This window comes from Ailuropoda melanoleuca, chromosome 4 (assembly GCF_002007445.2).
Source record: "Ailuropoda melanoleuca isolate Jingjing chromosome 4, ASM200744v2, whole genome shotgun sequence".
NCBI lineage: Eukaryota > Metazoa > Chordata > Mammalia > Carnivora > Ursidae > Ailuropoda > Ailuropoda melanoleuca.
In genome coordinates this window covers 105,265,641-105,279,991 of record NC_048221.1, presented here as the reverse complement: position 1 = coordinate 105,279,991, position 14,351 = coordinate 105,265,641, and the positions used below count along the sequence as shown (strand labels likewise).

General features: G+C 49.8%; 2 protein-coding genes and 1 long non-coding RNA gene across 3 annotated transcripts in view; all 3 read right to left on the bottom strand.

The window, feature by feature from the left end:
- VAMP5 (vesicle associated membrane protein 5) overlaps positions 1-1,077 on the bottom strand; it is a 7,983-nt gene extending 6,906 nt beyond the window's left edge. The window contains exon 1 of the mRNA XM_034659465.1: positions 927-1,077. Coding sequence (XP_034515356.1) covers positions 927-929 — 3 coding nt within the window. The 5' untranslated portion in view covers positions 930-1,077. The remainder of the gene's footprint in view (positions 1-926) is intronic.
- Positions 1,078-3,180: 2,103 nt separating this feature from the next.
- Positions 3,181-6,549, bottom strand: VAMP8 (vesicle associated membrane protein 8). Its single transcript, XM_002922854.4, has 3 exons — positions 6,394-6,549; positions 4,912-5,070; positions 3,181-3,613 (listed from the first exon to the last, which is right to left on the bottom strand). The coding sequence occupies exons 1-3, from the start codon at positions 6,394-6,396 to the stop codon at positions 3,470-3,472; spliced, it is 306 nt and encodes a 101-aa protein (XP_002922900.1). The 5' UTR covers positions 6,397-6,549; the 3' UTR covers positions 3,181-3,469.
- A 2,549-nt stretch (positions 6,550-9,098) lies between these two features.
- LOC117802003 lies at positions 9,099-14,304 on the bottom strand. Its single transcript, XR_004624990.1, has 2 exons — positions 13,781-14,304; positions 9,099-9,324 (listed from the first exon to the last, which is right to left on the bottom strand). It is a non-coding gene; the product is annotated as an uncharacterized LOC117802003 (long non-coding RNA).
- Positions 14,305-14,351: the final 47 nt, after the last annotated feature.

Here is a 14,351-nt window from a genome sequence, read left to right as displayed (position 1 = left end):
CCCCCCCCCCCCCCCCCCCCCCCCCCCGGGCAGAAGCTTAGAGTACCAAGCCCGCTTCCTGCACCGCCCATCTTCGCAAGAGTCGAGGGGATGGAGGAAAGCTACTGGCACCACCTGTTCCTAACACCTTTGCCTTAGAGATGGCAAGTGGGGACACAGGCCAGAGTCTGCAGCAGGAGTGGGGGATGACTCACCTCAAGAATGTGTCCCTGGGTAGGGGTTAAGAGAGAGCCAGGACTGTGCCATAGTATGATAACTTCAGGGGAACTTTTATAGTAAACATCTCCCTTTATCTTTCCCCAGGGGAAGGAGTGTGCCCTCCAGTACCCTGCCATGGAGCTGGCAGGGCCTCTACCACCCTGTCTGCTCAGGTTTCCAACTCCCGGGCCACACTTGGCTTCTCACATCTCCAGGAAGGGCTGAAGAGGTCATCACATTGCCTACCACACCTCGGGAGCAGGTTCTGATCGCCAGGCGGGGCTCTGCCATTGTATCTCCCTTAACCTCGCAAGGACCCGGTAAGGCAGGTATCGCTGACCCCACTTCACAGATGCGGAAAAGAAGGTTCAGGAAGGTTAAGTGACTGGCCCGGGGTCACGGAGCCAGCAAGTGGCCACCACCAGGATCTCACCCTGGAGTCTGACTCCGAAGCCCGAAGCCGGGGCTCCTAACCACTTGGCTCAGGGAAGGGGGAAGCCGGAGTCATGCACACTGCGCGCAGGGGCCAAACTTTCCCTCCCCGGCCTGCGCGCCCCCAGTGGAGGCTCCGGGCCCCATCCGGCTCCTGGCCGCGGCCACCTCACCGGGGAGACACCGGCGCGGGTCCCGGAGGACACCCCCGCCCTCGGACTTCAGACTCCGGCCGCGCACCCCCACGTCGCCCTCTGCCCCCAGCCCGGCCGGCTCCGCCCCGCCAGGGCCCTCACCATAGCTGCTGCCGCCGCCTCGCCAGCTCGGGCTCTTCTGTCGCCCCGCGGCCGTGGTGCCAGATACCCGGGAGGAAGCGGAGGGGCGGGGCCGCGGCGGCGGGGGCGGGGGGCGCGCGTGCCCGGAGCCCTGACCGGCCAGAGGCAAAGCGAAAGCTGCCCGCAACCGACCCAGTTCGCACGGCTCCCTCAGCCTCCGAAACTGGGGGCCTCACGCCTGAGCAGCCTGGCGCTCGCGCGGCACGCTGGCCACACGTCGGGGGGCCCAATCTGTGACACGGACACGGTGGAGTGGGCTCTGGAGCGGAGGTATCGCTCGTTCCACAAGCATCTGTATCCGTGCCAACGTTGGGCACGGTGCTAGAGACGGCTCGAACAGCCAGCCAGGCCGGGACTTTGCCACCTGGGTGAGTGCATTCACCGGTAACCAAAACCCGACTCCCCGAAAAGTTTTGAAACGAAAGAAACGTTATTCACAATCAACATTGTGAATGCACTACCTGCCGCTGAATTGTATATTTCAAAATGGTACCACTGTCTGTTACAATTGTATGTACGCTTATGCAATGCATGTTGTGTGATTTCACCCCAATCCAAAAAGAAAACAGACGCCCAGGGAGAAGGTGCTAGTTCTGGCTTTTCTGCATTTCCCTCTTCACCAGAAGGGCAGCTGCAGCCCCGCCCTCATATGACCCTGCTCCTCAATGGGAGGGAGGATAGGCCAAGCCACCCCTCCAGAGCCTTCCTGAGCCGAATCTACCCATTCTCCCCCTCTCCTTCAACGCTGATTGGGAGTCATAGACACCTGTTCTCCACCCCACCCCACGCCAACCCCACCATCTCAACTGTGGCCCCTCTTCAGGAAGGGGGTTGAGGGCGCCCCTCCTTGGGTTGAGCCCTTGTGAGTACAGCCCACATTCCCACCTTGGGCAATCTAGATCCCAAGGAAGAGGTTTCACCCCAGTTCTGTGAACTCTGAGTCCAGGAATGATCTGAGGAGAGAGGATGGCCGAGGTCTGACATAAGAGGACATAGGACAAAGACTGCCCTGAGGGCTTTTCTGTGCTTTTTTTTTTTTCCTCCCTGGTTTTCAGAGTATGATTCCAGAACTTGACTTGCCAGGAGGAGTCCCAAATCCTGTCTCCCAACCCTGTCCCTTCTACACTCCCTCCCCAAAACAGATTGTTTTCAATACTGGAAAGCCCACGGGAGAAACAGGGACAGGGATGGCAAGAACCCTTTCCCCAAACCAAGACAGAGGAAAGAGTGACAATGAGGTGGAACCTGGCGGGGAGGAGGGAAGTCTAAAGACAAAGAGGTCCATTGTACATGGAGGGGAAGGAGGGCCATAGGCCCTGTCCTGTGACACTGACTGGGCCCAGCCACGAGACATGGGAAGAGATGCTTGCCCCCTCAGCTGAGACCCGGAGGCCCTGCTAAGTCCCAAAAGGGCAGGGGCAGACAAAAGACAAATAGAACTTTGCAGAACCAGTGGCATCTGGCTGGCTCAATCGGAAGAGCATATGACTCTTGATTTCAGGGTCAAGAGTTCAAGCCCCATGTTGGGTATAGAGATTACTTAAATTAAAAAATAAAAAAATAGTTTAAAAATAAAAAGAGGGGCACCTGGGTGGCTCAGTCAGTTGAGAATCTGCCTTCAGTTCAGATCGTGATCCCAGATTCCTGGAATCGAGTCCCGCATTGGGCTCCCTGCTCTACAGGGAGCCTGCTTCTCCCTCTGCCTCTGCCTCCACCTCTCTCTCTCTGTCTCTCATCAATCAATAAATAAAATCTTATAAATAAATAAATAAATAAAACTTTGCAGAACCAAAAAAGAAGGAAAAGTGGCCCAGTTCCTTCAACCCCTCCCTCCAGACTGCAATGGGGCCACAGAAGAGAGATGGAAGGAGGCGCTCACCTGTCTCAGCTAACACTTCCAGCAGAAAAGTAATAAAGGGACATGATGCAAGACCCCAGGGGACACACTTAGGAGTCTTGCAGACCACACTAAAATGATTTTGAATTTTCCACACGCCAAGAGCCTTAGAAAATTCCAGTTCTTGAGACTTGTGACAAAGAATGGAAAATAGAGAAGGATGGGGAGACTCCCATCTTTCTTCTCCAAACATACACTCTCTACCCCTCCAACCTTGGGGCCTCAAAGAAGAGACTCTCAGCCAGAGGGTGTCCCCAGGGAGAAAAGAAATAGAAGGGCCAAAGGCAAAATGGAAGGGGAGAAATTACCTCACATGTGTAGGGATACTGAAAGGTCTTTATTGCCCACCGGCCACCATCAGTTTCCCAGCCACAGGCTGGGCCTTCTGGGTGTCTCTCTGACCAACTCTGAGGGCCCATGAAACACAGCCACAGTCTAGCTCTCTCCTTCCGGGGGCCAAGGTGCTGGGGCAGACAGTGTCGCAGAGGGGCCTCAGAGTGAGGGTGGGAGGACGCAGCAGCACTCCCTGCAGCGAGGATGGGAGAGAGGGTCCTTCTTGGCATCCGCTATGGAGGGTTGCGCTGAAAGGGTGGGGGCGAGGGGCTCCCTAAGTTGGGATGGCACCGGTGGCAAAGAGCACGATGAAGAGGATGATGATAAAAACAATCACGCAGATGAGGACAATCATCTTCACGTTCTTCCACCAGAACTTCCGAACCACCTTCTGCGACGTAGTCTTGAAGTGCTCCGACTGTTGGGGACAAGGCAGAGTGAACCCGGGCCTCCTCCCACCCGAACAAGAGGCCAAACAGAGGTCCACATGCTATACATCTAAATATTTAAGTGAGCAGTTGAGGTCCCAGAATGTTACACAAAAAAATGTGCTGTCCTCCTACCCTGACAGATACATCTTCATGACACTCTGATGGGCCAGGCTCAAATTTAAAATTCTTGGGCTCCCCTTGACCCCCTGTCTCCCCCCTTCTCTTCTTACCCCTGCGCCGTCATGCACCTTGAGGGGCCTTTTACATATGCTCACACTCGGGGGTGGGACAGTGTCTGCACAATCCACCCTTGGGAAAGCACACACCGGGGCCAAACAGTACAAGCTCCAGGTGGCCGCATCTCCCTGGGTCCGTGACTCCTTGCCCATGGGGACGGCTGGAACTGGAGGACAGGCCAGGGCAGCAGGGAGGTTGGAGGTGAGAGAAACTGTTCTTCCTCCTCAACTCGAGTTGCAGAAATTACATTTCCCAGGGCCGTGCTCTGCAGACTAGGCTGTGGAAAGAAACACTAAGTCCCGGGGAGACTATACCCAAGATGACACCCAGGACGTGGAAAGCCACAGCCAGTCTCTCCCTGTGGCCATGGAACGTTAGGTTCCAACCTTTGCTGGAGTATTTTGTTAGAGTTACTCCCTCCCGGAGCAGCTGGCTTCAGCCCCTGGCTGAAGAGAGAGAGAGAAGAATGAAGTCTAGCAAGATGTGTGGGAGATATTATTCTAGCCTTCAGCTAGCAGAGGACCCCTGGATCAAAGAATTTCACTGCTCTTCCCAGCTTCTTCTTAAAGCAGACTCAGCAAAACTCTAGCAGTTCTCTGCCCCCTGCCTAGTAACTCCTAGAAAAGGCCAAAGGCTCTAGGAGGATTTTCTAAAACAAATATTTTTACCCTGGGGAGGTCAGGCCCAAATGATTGTCAAGGGCAGCCTTCAAAGGGGAAAAATCAGTTTAATGGGAGAGAAGCCTAAGAATGCGAGAGCTGACTGGGCCATCTTATCAGAAAAAACTCCTCCAAGAGTCAGCCCCACCCATTCCCCCCCGCCCCTCAGTCACTGGAGCCATTCCCTGGACCCCAGTACCAATCAGTGGAATAGAGCGAAATCAGAACTGGGGACTCAATCATCAATTCCCAAAACAAGTGAAAAGGCAGACTTCCCTCTTGTTCATTTTGCCCCCAACACCACCAGCCCCCCAAACTCCTACAATCCTCCCTCCCTCTCTTCCTCTACACCCCCCACCCCCGCCCTGCCCAGGGTCTCCCCATCTCACTGTGGCTTCCAGATCCTCTGTCTTGTTGCGGAGATGTTCCAGGTTTTCTCCTCGGGCCAGGATGCGCTCCACATTCTGGGTCATAATATTCTTGACTCCCTCCACCTCACTCTGCAGGTTCCTTACGTGATCATGTCCCCCACCTCCACTGGCCTCCTCCTGGGCAGCAACACAGGGGTTAATTAGGCCAAGTGGTGTAGGAACTGAGACTCAGCCTCAGAGGCCAGGGGAGGGGAAGGCCTGGGTGGACTTTAGCTTTTTTAAATGCCTGAACTGTTTACAAAGAGAATGCTTTCATGCATTACTCATGTAATCAAAAACAAATGCATTTTGAAGCCCCAGAAGGTGAGTGCTGATGCTAGACAGACTAGATCAAGTTTCTTTTCAGGTTCTCAGGGCCCCTGATGAGGAAAAGAAACGCAGCCCTAAATCCCACTCAGGGTTGCCTTGCTCCTCCGCTGGGGTCACAGGACTGCTGAGCTGGCATCTCAGCACAGAGAAAACCCACCACTATTTACCAAAGGGTCCTCATTAAAAATATCTGTGTGGCTGGCAGGACACCCTCAAATGGCACAACCCCCCTCTCACTGCAAGACAGCAGCTGGAGAGCGGCTCCGGTCCCAGGCTTCCCCGAAGCCTCATTACTGTGACCCAGAGCAACAGCAACCAGGCTCCAGGGCCCCCCACCAGGCCCCCTGAGGGACGGCCATTGCGCCATGAACTTCTGCTTTCCCCACCACATAGCACCATGTGCGGGCACCAAGCCACCACCGCCTGCTTGAGCAGATATTAAATAAAAACAGCAGCCTGGGTGTTGGGGGAAATGGAGGGCAAGTCCTCCCTGGCTGATGATAAGGTTTTCCAACAGGGAGGGAAAAACCAGTATCAGGCTCCACCCCCTCTGACCCACTCGACCTCCGAAAACAGGCCGGGAGCGTGGGTCCAACCTAGATGGATTACCAAAGAGAACCAACTTCTGGTTCTTTAACGAAGCCTTAGCTTTCTTCCTTATGTTTATAGAGAGGGGCCCGCCGATTCCTTAGACTCGGCCGAAAGTCAGATTCTTGGAGTTTCTATGTAAAGTGAAAGGCAGCCGGCTGAGCTCCTGCCTCGGGGCTAGAATCTGCCCCGAGAACTTCGGAGGTGCTGCGCTGGGTGTCACAACACCGGGCTGCTGGCGGGCTGGAGGAGGAGATGCCGGGCCTCTCAGCAACTCCCCGCCAGGAATTCGGATCCCCCCCACCCCCCACCGAAACCCTGCTCCAGGCCAGCACAGAGGTCAGGGGAGGGAGGGAGTAGACTGGGAGCAGGAATACCCGCCCAGGCAGCTCGGAGCTTCGTGTCGCCAAGTTGTCAAAGAAGAGCGGCCAGTCAGCGCTGGCCTGGCGCTCTGACTTTGCCACCGGCTCTCCCGGTCCCCGGCCCCCAGCCCACTCTTGCTGGTCTTTGAATCGGCCCCTTTCTAGTCCCCAGCTCGCTCACCATGTCTCCCAGCGGCTCGGGCCTGTCAGCGACGGGACGCGCCTAGTCTGTTTCCTCCCGGGCGGCCCTCGCTTCACTTCCTGCTTGCTCCAACTTTCAGCCTGCCCCCGCCCGCCTCGCATCCCGAGCCGCTCCAGCCTCACCTCGAGCAGGTTCCCCCAGGTAGGCGGGCACCCTCCGTCGCCCTCCCAGTCTCCTCCCAGACCAGGGCTCAGGCTTAAAGCCACAGGGCTCCCAGGCAACCAAAGATCTGTTAACCTGTCAGGAGTAAGAAAAGAAAGATCCAGCAGCCCTCCTAGTTTTCCTGAGACTGGACCTCCTGATACAGATAGGCAGGCTGTCTCCTTTTTTTCTTTTCTGTCCTCAATCTCTGATCCCAAATCTTAGAGACTGAAGTCAACTGTAAGTACTCCACCAGGGGTAGTTCACATGGAAACAGAACATAGGTATGAACATCTCTTGCTGGCAACCAGTTCCCATGCTCATGGGTGGGCAGAAAGTGTTAAAACCCCCAAAGTCTGGACTGCTGTGATCCTGGGCTACAGTGTCAGAAAGCTCTGGGTTACTAGCTGTGTGACCCTGAGTGAACCTCTTCACCTCTCTGGGGTTTGCAGGTGCTAATGCTGACCTCAGAGGATGGTGGGGAGGTGTAAAAGGATAGCACATGCAGTGTGCCTGGCACAGTGTCCGGAAGGAAGGCCTGTCCACTGTCGGAACCAGGAAATACCGGCTTACCAATCCCTTCTTTCCTTCCAGAGTTCAACAGTCCCTTCATAAGCCGTCACGAGGGGTTGGTAAGCCCCATCAGAAATGGTCAGAGGCCTGCCCTATGGACAGAGAAGGGCCCCAGGGCAAAGGATTTTTCCACCACCTGGCTCCAGGTCACAGAAAATCTAGTCTTCCCGGATGGTATTTATCAAGACAGAATAGTAACAGGGACATGCAAAAGGGAGCAAACATTCCTGTCCCATCCCAGAAGTATCAGTGTCAGTTCTAAGAGGAAATTGTCAGTTTCTCTAACACTTTTTTTAAAGGAATTAATAAATTTTGGACCTCTGTTTTGAGATACTTTATTCTACTCTATAATGAAATCTTATCTCCAATCGGATGAGATTATTATATTTTGCAAATCTGAAATTTGGTGGACAGTACCAGCCTGCTCTCACAGAGAATGTGGCTGTCCCACTTCTTACCATCCTTTGAGGTGGGTCAGAATCCTTGATCTGTCCTTGCACTGTCCAGTACAGTAGCCACTGACCACATGCGGCTGGTGAGCACTTGAACTGGGGCAATTCTGAATTGAGAAGTGATGTAAGAGTACACACCATATATATATATATATATATATATATTTTTAGATTTTATTTATTTATTTGACAGAGAGACAGCCAGCGAGACAGGGAACACAGCAGGTGAGTGGGAGAAGAAGAAGCAGGCTCCCAGCGGAGGAGCCCGATGTGGGACTTGATCCTGGAACACCGGAATCACGCCCTGAGCTGAAGGCAGACGCTTAACGACTGCACCACCCAGGCGCCCCTCATATATTTTTTTAAAGATTTATTTATTTGAGAGACAGAGAGCGCACACATGAAGAGGGGAGGGGGGGAGGAAGCGAGAATCTCAAGCTGACTCCCCTCTGAGTGCGGAGCCCTACACCAGGGCTCAGTCTCACGACCCTAAGATCATGACCTGAGCCAAAATCAAGAGTGGGATGCTCAACTGACTGAGCCACCCAGGTGCCCCAAGTATTTCAAAGACTTATTACACAAAAAAAGAATGTAAATATCTCAGCTGTAATTTTATATACTGATAACATGTTGAAATAATGTTGTAGGTATATTGAGTTAAATTCTAAAAGTTGATAACATTAATTTCACCCATTTCTTTTCTTTTAATTTGGCCAATAGAAAATTTAAAATTACAAATGTGGTTCAAATTATATTTCTATTAGACACACTGTTCTACACCTTAATACTCACGTGACCTTGGACAGACTGATGTGATGTCTGTAAACCTCAGTTACCTCATTGTCTGTGCCTGGCACTGAAACAACCATTAGTACATGGTGGCTATTATGATTACTATTATTAAGAATTCCAGATGCTAAGTGTGGTGGTGGGTAGGGAAACGTGAAAGGTGCCAAGTAACAAAGCACCAGAGTAGGATGGCTGAGGAGAGCAGCAAGACATGGAGGAGGATTTCCAGGGTGGAAATCAGGGTCACAGCCGTTGAGGAGTTACCGGGGTCTAGTATGCCCCTGACAGCCTTAGACATACATTGGTGTCCCCGAGGGAGCTGACCCTTGGCCTAAACCCAGCACCCATTAGGGAGATTCCCCAGCACCCACAGTTGGGACTGCAACCTGCTCACCCTCCTCTTCACCGTGCAGAATCCCTGCAGGCTTGGCCTCACCTGTACACACACCACAATGCTTCCCTTTGTCAAAGGCCCACCTGCTAGAACCCTCACAAGATAAGCCATTCAGTAAGGCAGCAAACAATGCACTGTGAGCAGAAATGGTAACACGGTGGGTGGGGGGAGTGGGGGGCTGGGCTGGCGCAGTCAGAAGAGCATGTGGACTCTTGATCTTGGGGTCATGAGTTCAAGCCACATTGGGCCTAGAGCTTACTTTAAAAAAAAAAAAAAGGAACAAAAGAAAGAAATGGTATTATGGGCAGGATGCAAGAAGAGAAACAAGTCATTGATTCCTTTATAGACAAGGAAAGCTCTATTTTAGGAGAAATGGAGTATTAGTCACTTTGCAAAGTAAAATGCTAGGTGGTAGGCACTGTAGCCGAAGAAGGAATCATGGTGTGATGAAGAGTGTTCTCAGCCCCTGTGTGATCAGAAGGTTTGGGTATCAGCTCTACTACTCGCTGGCTGTGTAGTCTTGGGCAAGCCACTTCCCTCTAGGAGCTCCAGTTTCCTCATCTGCAAAATGGGAAGAAGAATGAAAGCTGCTTCGCGGGGTTATTTTTATGATTGAATAATCCGGACATATATTTCCATATTTCTGCTAAAGCACTATACAAATGAAAAAGGAGACTAATGGAGAAAATAGAATGAGGAAATAGTGAAAGAGGAATATTAACAACCTGCAAAGCAAACTGGCAAGCTTTGGGGGTGCACTGACATCTATACCAATCTTCTTATTTATGGCCCAAGTGGCAGTTTACTCCTGTACCTCTCTTGGGAAATGCTGGAAAACAAGGAAAAGGCACATCCAGGAGGAGCAGCTGGAATTGCTCCCTGAAGGATCGTAAAGCTCTCACCACTGCTAAGGCCTCTTTTGTCTCCAAACCCCTTTGTAGACTGTTACACTGCTGGCCGCCCCATCTGTGACGGTCACCCCCCATCACTCCCAATGTCTTTTTCCCTTTCTGACTGTGCTCTTACAGCCAGAAGGTTCCACCCGTGGCCACCATCCCTTCGGATGTTGCACTCTCCTGGAGCAATAGGTCCTCTATGAGGCAAGGCTGATTTTGCCCTTCAAGGGACATGTGACAACATGTGGAGGCATTTTCGGTGTCACAACTGGGGGGATGTGCTCCTGGCATTCAGTGGGTAGAGGCCAAGGATGCTAAATTTCCTACATGCAAAAGACAGCCCTCCCACAATAAAGAATTACACAGACCAAAATGTCAATAGCGCAGAGGCTTAAACCCTGGTCTCCTGAGGGAAGTGCAATGCTTTATGGTTTCAGGAGCCATTTGTGGATGATCCCCAAATCTGTATCTCTAACCCTGACCTTGTTCTCAATCGCCTCTCCAGTGCCCTCTCCACAGACACCTCCAACAGCCAAACCAAACCCTTTATCTTTTCCCCACATTCCTCCTGCTGGGTAGTACTTCCATTCTACCAGTTTCCCAAGCTAGGAATACCCTACGCACGTTTTATTTTATAGAATCTGTAATATGCTTTGCCATTAGCTGCATACACATTTGACAACTCCAAGACTCTAACTTCTGTGAATGCAGGGGCTATGTCCTTATTTTGGTCCCCTTGTTGAAAATAACACACACCATGTGCACAGTAGTCACTCACTACATGTTTGGGGTATTGAACTGAAAGATCTGAAAGAGGGCTTCTTTCCCTGCAGTGCAGATAAAAAGATAATTTTTACTAGAAAAGACCCATGCATGGGACATCTGGGTGGCTCAGTCAGTTAAGTGCCTGCCTTTGGCTCAGGTCATGATCTCAGGGTCCTCTGATCGAGCCCCACATCGGGCTCCGCACTCAGCAAAGAGTCTGCTTCTCCTTCTCCCTCTGCCCCTCACCCTCTCTTGCTCTCGCTCTCGCTCTCTCAAATATATAAATAAAATCTTAAAAAAAATAAAAGAAAAAGAAAAGACCCATGAAGAAATCTCTTTCCCAAATTTTGTACCATTTTATGGATAAATGAATAGTAAACGGCAAGAGTCTTTGTATACTGGTCCTGAAAGGATAAACTGGAAATCAACCCCCTCAACAAAAACAAGTTACAGTCATGGGGTAGAGAGGTACTGAGTTAGCACAGCGCATCTACTAGCTGTACTTCTCTTACCCAGAAAGCTCTCCAGTCACCCAAGACTATACTAAGAACTTTCGATTTCCCTCTCTCCTCTCAAAATGATACTCATCCTTAAAAGCCCAGCTCCAAGTTCTCAGAAAAACTTGCCTGAATTCTCCAGTTATGATTCACTTCCTCTTCAGCGCTCCCACAGCACTTTGAACCTCATTTAATACTTAGGATTTTGTACATTTTATTCTTCTTCTTCTATTATTTCCATATTCTTTTATTATTATGTTTCCTTATCCATTAATTCCTAGAGGACAGAGGCCACAGCTTAATAATTTGTTTCTTTCTCTATAACCTGTCCCGTTCATGGCACATAACAGACTATAAATGCTGAATTTAATGGAACCATCTAATTTTGAGTGGTCTTAGAAGAGCTAGCCCAAACTTTCCAACCCACACTGAATTCATTTGAACTGGGGTTTGAGAGCAGATTAAGAGATTCATCCCCTAAATAGATCTATGGCTTCCAAAGTGACTTGGCCTACCTTGCCTGTTAGGATAACCTAGAAATGGGCCAGACCCTCAGAAGCAGGAACACTGTTAGCCCCATGATTCTACCTGCCAAACACATCTGTCCCTAGTAATCCCCACCTACTTTTACATCTACTCCATACATTCTTTTCCTTTAGGATAGTGGTTCTCGGCGCATGGTCCACGAACCCCTGGGGTCTTCAAGAACAAAACTACTTCTATGATAATACTGATATATTATTTGTCCTTTTAACTATGTTGCCATTTGGACTGATGTTAGAAAAGCAACTGAGGGTAATAAAACTGTTGGCAACTTAGCAGGAATGAGACAGTGGCACCAAATTGTAGTAGTAGTCCTTGTATTCCTCCTGGCTGCACACTTGCATTTTCAAAAAATGCCATTTCCAACATCCCTAATGAAGCAGTATAAATTATTTTCATTAATTCTTGACACTGGAGTACACACCCTTAACTATTTTGTGGGAAGAAATGGGAAATACACACACAGCACTTGGCATCCCCAAGTGTGATGGCTGTCTCACAGCTGTTCCGAGAAAAAGCACTTGTGTAGTTCAACTGTGAGCTGAAGTAAAGTTTTAAAATCAACAGGATTTAATTTTTTGAGTAGTACAGACAGTTCCCACACACCCCTTATCACTCTCCCACTTTTCTTCCATTATTAACAGCTTGTACTAGTATGGTGTATTTGCTTTCTTTACAATTGATGAGCTAAGATCGATACGTTATTATTAACCAAGTCCACAGTTCACATTAGGGGTCATATTCCATGGGTTTTGACAAATGTATAATCACATGTATGCACATGACACCATCACAGTGTCATCCAGAGTAGTTTCACCTCACTAAAAATTCCGTGCTCCACCTTATCCCTCCCTCCTTCCCCCCATTTCCTGGCAACCACTGATCTTTTGCCTTAAAACCAGTTTTGCCTTTTCCAGAATATCAGTTTGGATCATACAGTATGTAACCTTTCCAGATTGGTTTCTTTCACTTAGGGATATGAATTTAAGGTTCCCCCACATCCTTTTGTGGCGTGATAGCTCATTTCATTTTATCCCTGACTACTCCACTGAATGGATGTGCCAGTTTGTTTATCCATTCCCCTATTGAAGGACATCTTGGTTGCCTCCAAGTTGGGCAAGTATGAATAATGCTGCTATATATTTCTGTGGGCATAATTTTTCAACTATTTGGGTAAATACCAAGGAGCACAATTGCTGGATCATATGGTAAAAGCATGTTTAGTTTTGTAAGAAACTGCCACACTGTTTTCCGAAGTGTCTGTACCATTTTGCATTCCTACCAGCAATGAAGTAGCGTTCCTGTTGCTCCCCTTCACCAGCATTTGGTGGTGCTGCTGCTTCAGATTTTAAACACTCTAACAGTTATCTCATTATTGTTTGAATTTACAATTCCCTAATAAAATAAGATGTTGAGTATCTCTGTTGTTTTTTTTTAAATTAAGATTTTATTTACTTGAGAGATAGAGTGAGTGAGAGCCCAGGAGCAGGGGCAGAGGGAGAGGGAGAAGCAGGCTTCCCGCTAAGCAGAGAGCCTGACTGACGGGTGCTTGATCTCAGGACCCGGGATCATGACCTGAGCCAAAGACAGATGCTTAGCTGACTGAGCCACCCAGGCACCCCTTTCTTTCCTTTTTAAAAATGAAACATCCTTTTACTTGTGGATATTAGATAAACTATGGTTATTCAAACTGGCACATCTGGCAGGTATTTTTTTCAAAAATGAAAGAAGTGTGGCTGTTCCTTGAAGGAAAACAACAGACAGTATTTGTTGCCAATGAATAAATTTGCACTTTCAAATGAAAATTAGAATTTTGGAAAACTTGTATTCGCCACTGTGAGCTTGGCAGCTTCCCAGCATTTAAGAGATTCTGCATTTAGAAGAGCAGCGTAACTCAGTGAACCAATGTTTTCCAAATGACTATCCGTATGATTCTGTAAAAGGTCCATTCAAAGTGGAAGATATACCAATGATTTTAATGTGACAAAGCATAAAGTTCATTGAAATGGTTTCAGATTCTACATCTGACTAACCTTTAAAAAACTACCACTTTTAAGTTTAGGTGTGGTATCAAAGAAGGATACCCACAATTATCTAAAAAGGTTATTAAAGTGCTTTTCCTTTTTCCAACTAAGTATCTGAGGCCAGATTTCCTTCACATACTTCAATCAACACCAGATCAAATGCAGAAGCAGATATGAGAATCCAGCTGTTTCCAATGAATCCAGACATTAGATTTGCATATAAAATAAGACAGTACTACTTGTGCAGTCCCAGGGCAGAAAATTAGATATTGCAGTGCTGTTCAAGACTCACCTCTAGGGATCCTCCCTGATGGACCACACTCTACGCACTGTCCCTATTCTACATCCCCCTGCGGTTGTGTCGTTCCGGTTTCCCCAGCTGATTTCAAACCTCTGGTTCTTGGCCGGTACTGGAAGAGAGAATAAAGGTACTCGCACCCTCTCCCTACGCCGGGACAGCCCTCCCAGGTGCGTCTTCAACTCGGTGGTCGACTTCTTGAGGAAAAGAGTCTGACATTTGCACCCGTATTGCTCACGTCAGGGAGCACCGCAGGGCCACTACAACCTGGAGAGACTGAATGGGGGCGGAGGGGGGACCCAAGGAAGTGGTCAGGACTCAGACTTCTTAGGGCTGAAAGCGCCAGGGGCTTTGGGACGCTTCACGGCGAGACTGGTCCAGCGGCCGAAGACAGGCGCGTCTGGGAGCATCCTTGCTCCTCCTCCGTCACCGGGTAAGACGAGACCAGGCCGAGCGCCCTATCCCCCTACTCCAAGGCTCCTCGCTCCGCCCTTTGCCGCCAAGCAGGGAACAGGCGCCGCCGCCGAGAGCCCTTCACGACAGTCCCAGCGCTTTCCGGCCGGCC

Coding starts and splice junctions, on each gene's coding strand:
- VAMP8 (XM_002922854.4), bottom strand. Junction 3,614..4,911: donor CAGAGGATCTGGAAGCCACA/GTGAGATGGGGA, acceptor TGTCCCCAACAG/TCGGAGCACTTCAAGACTAC.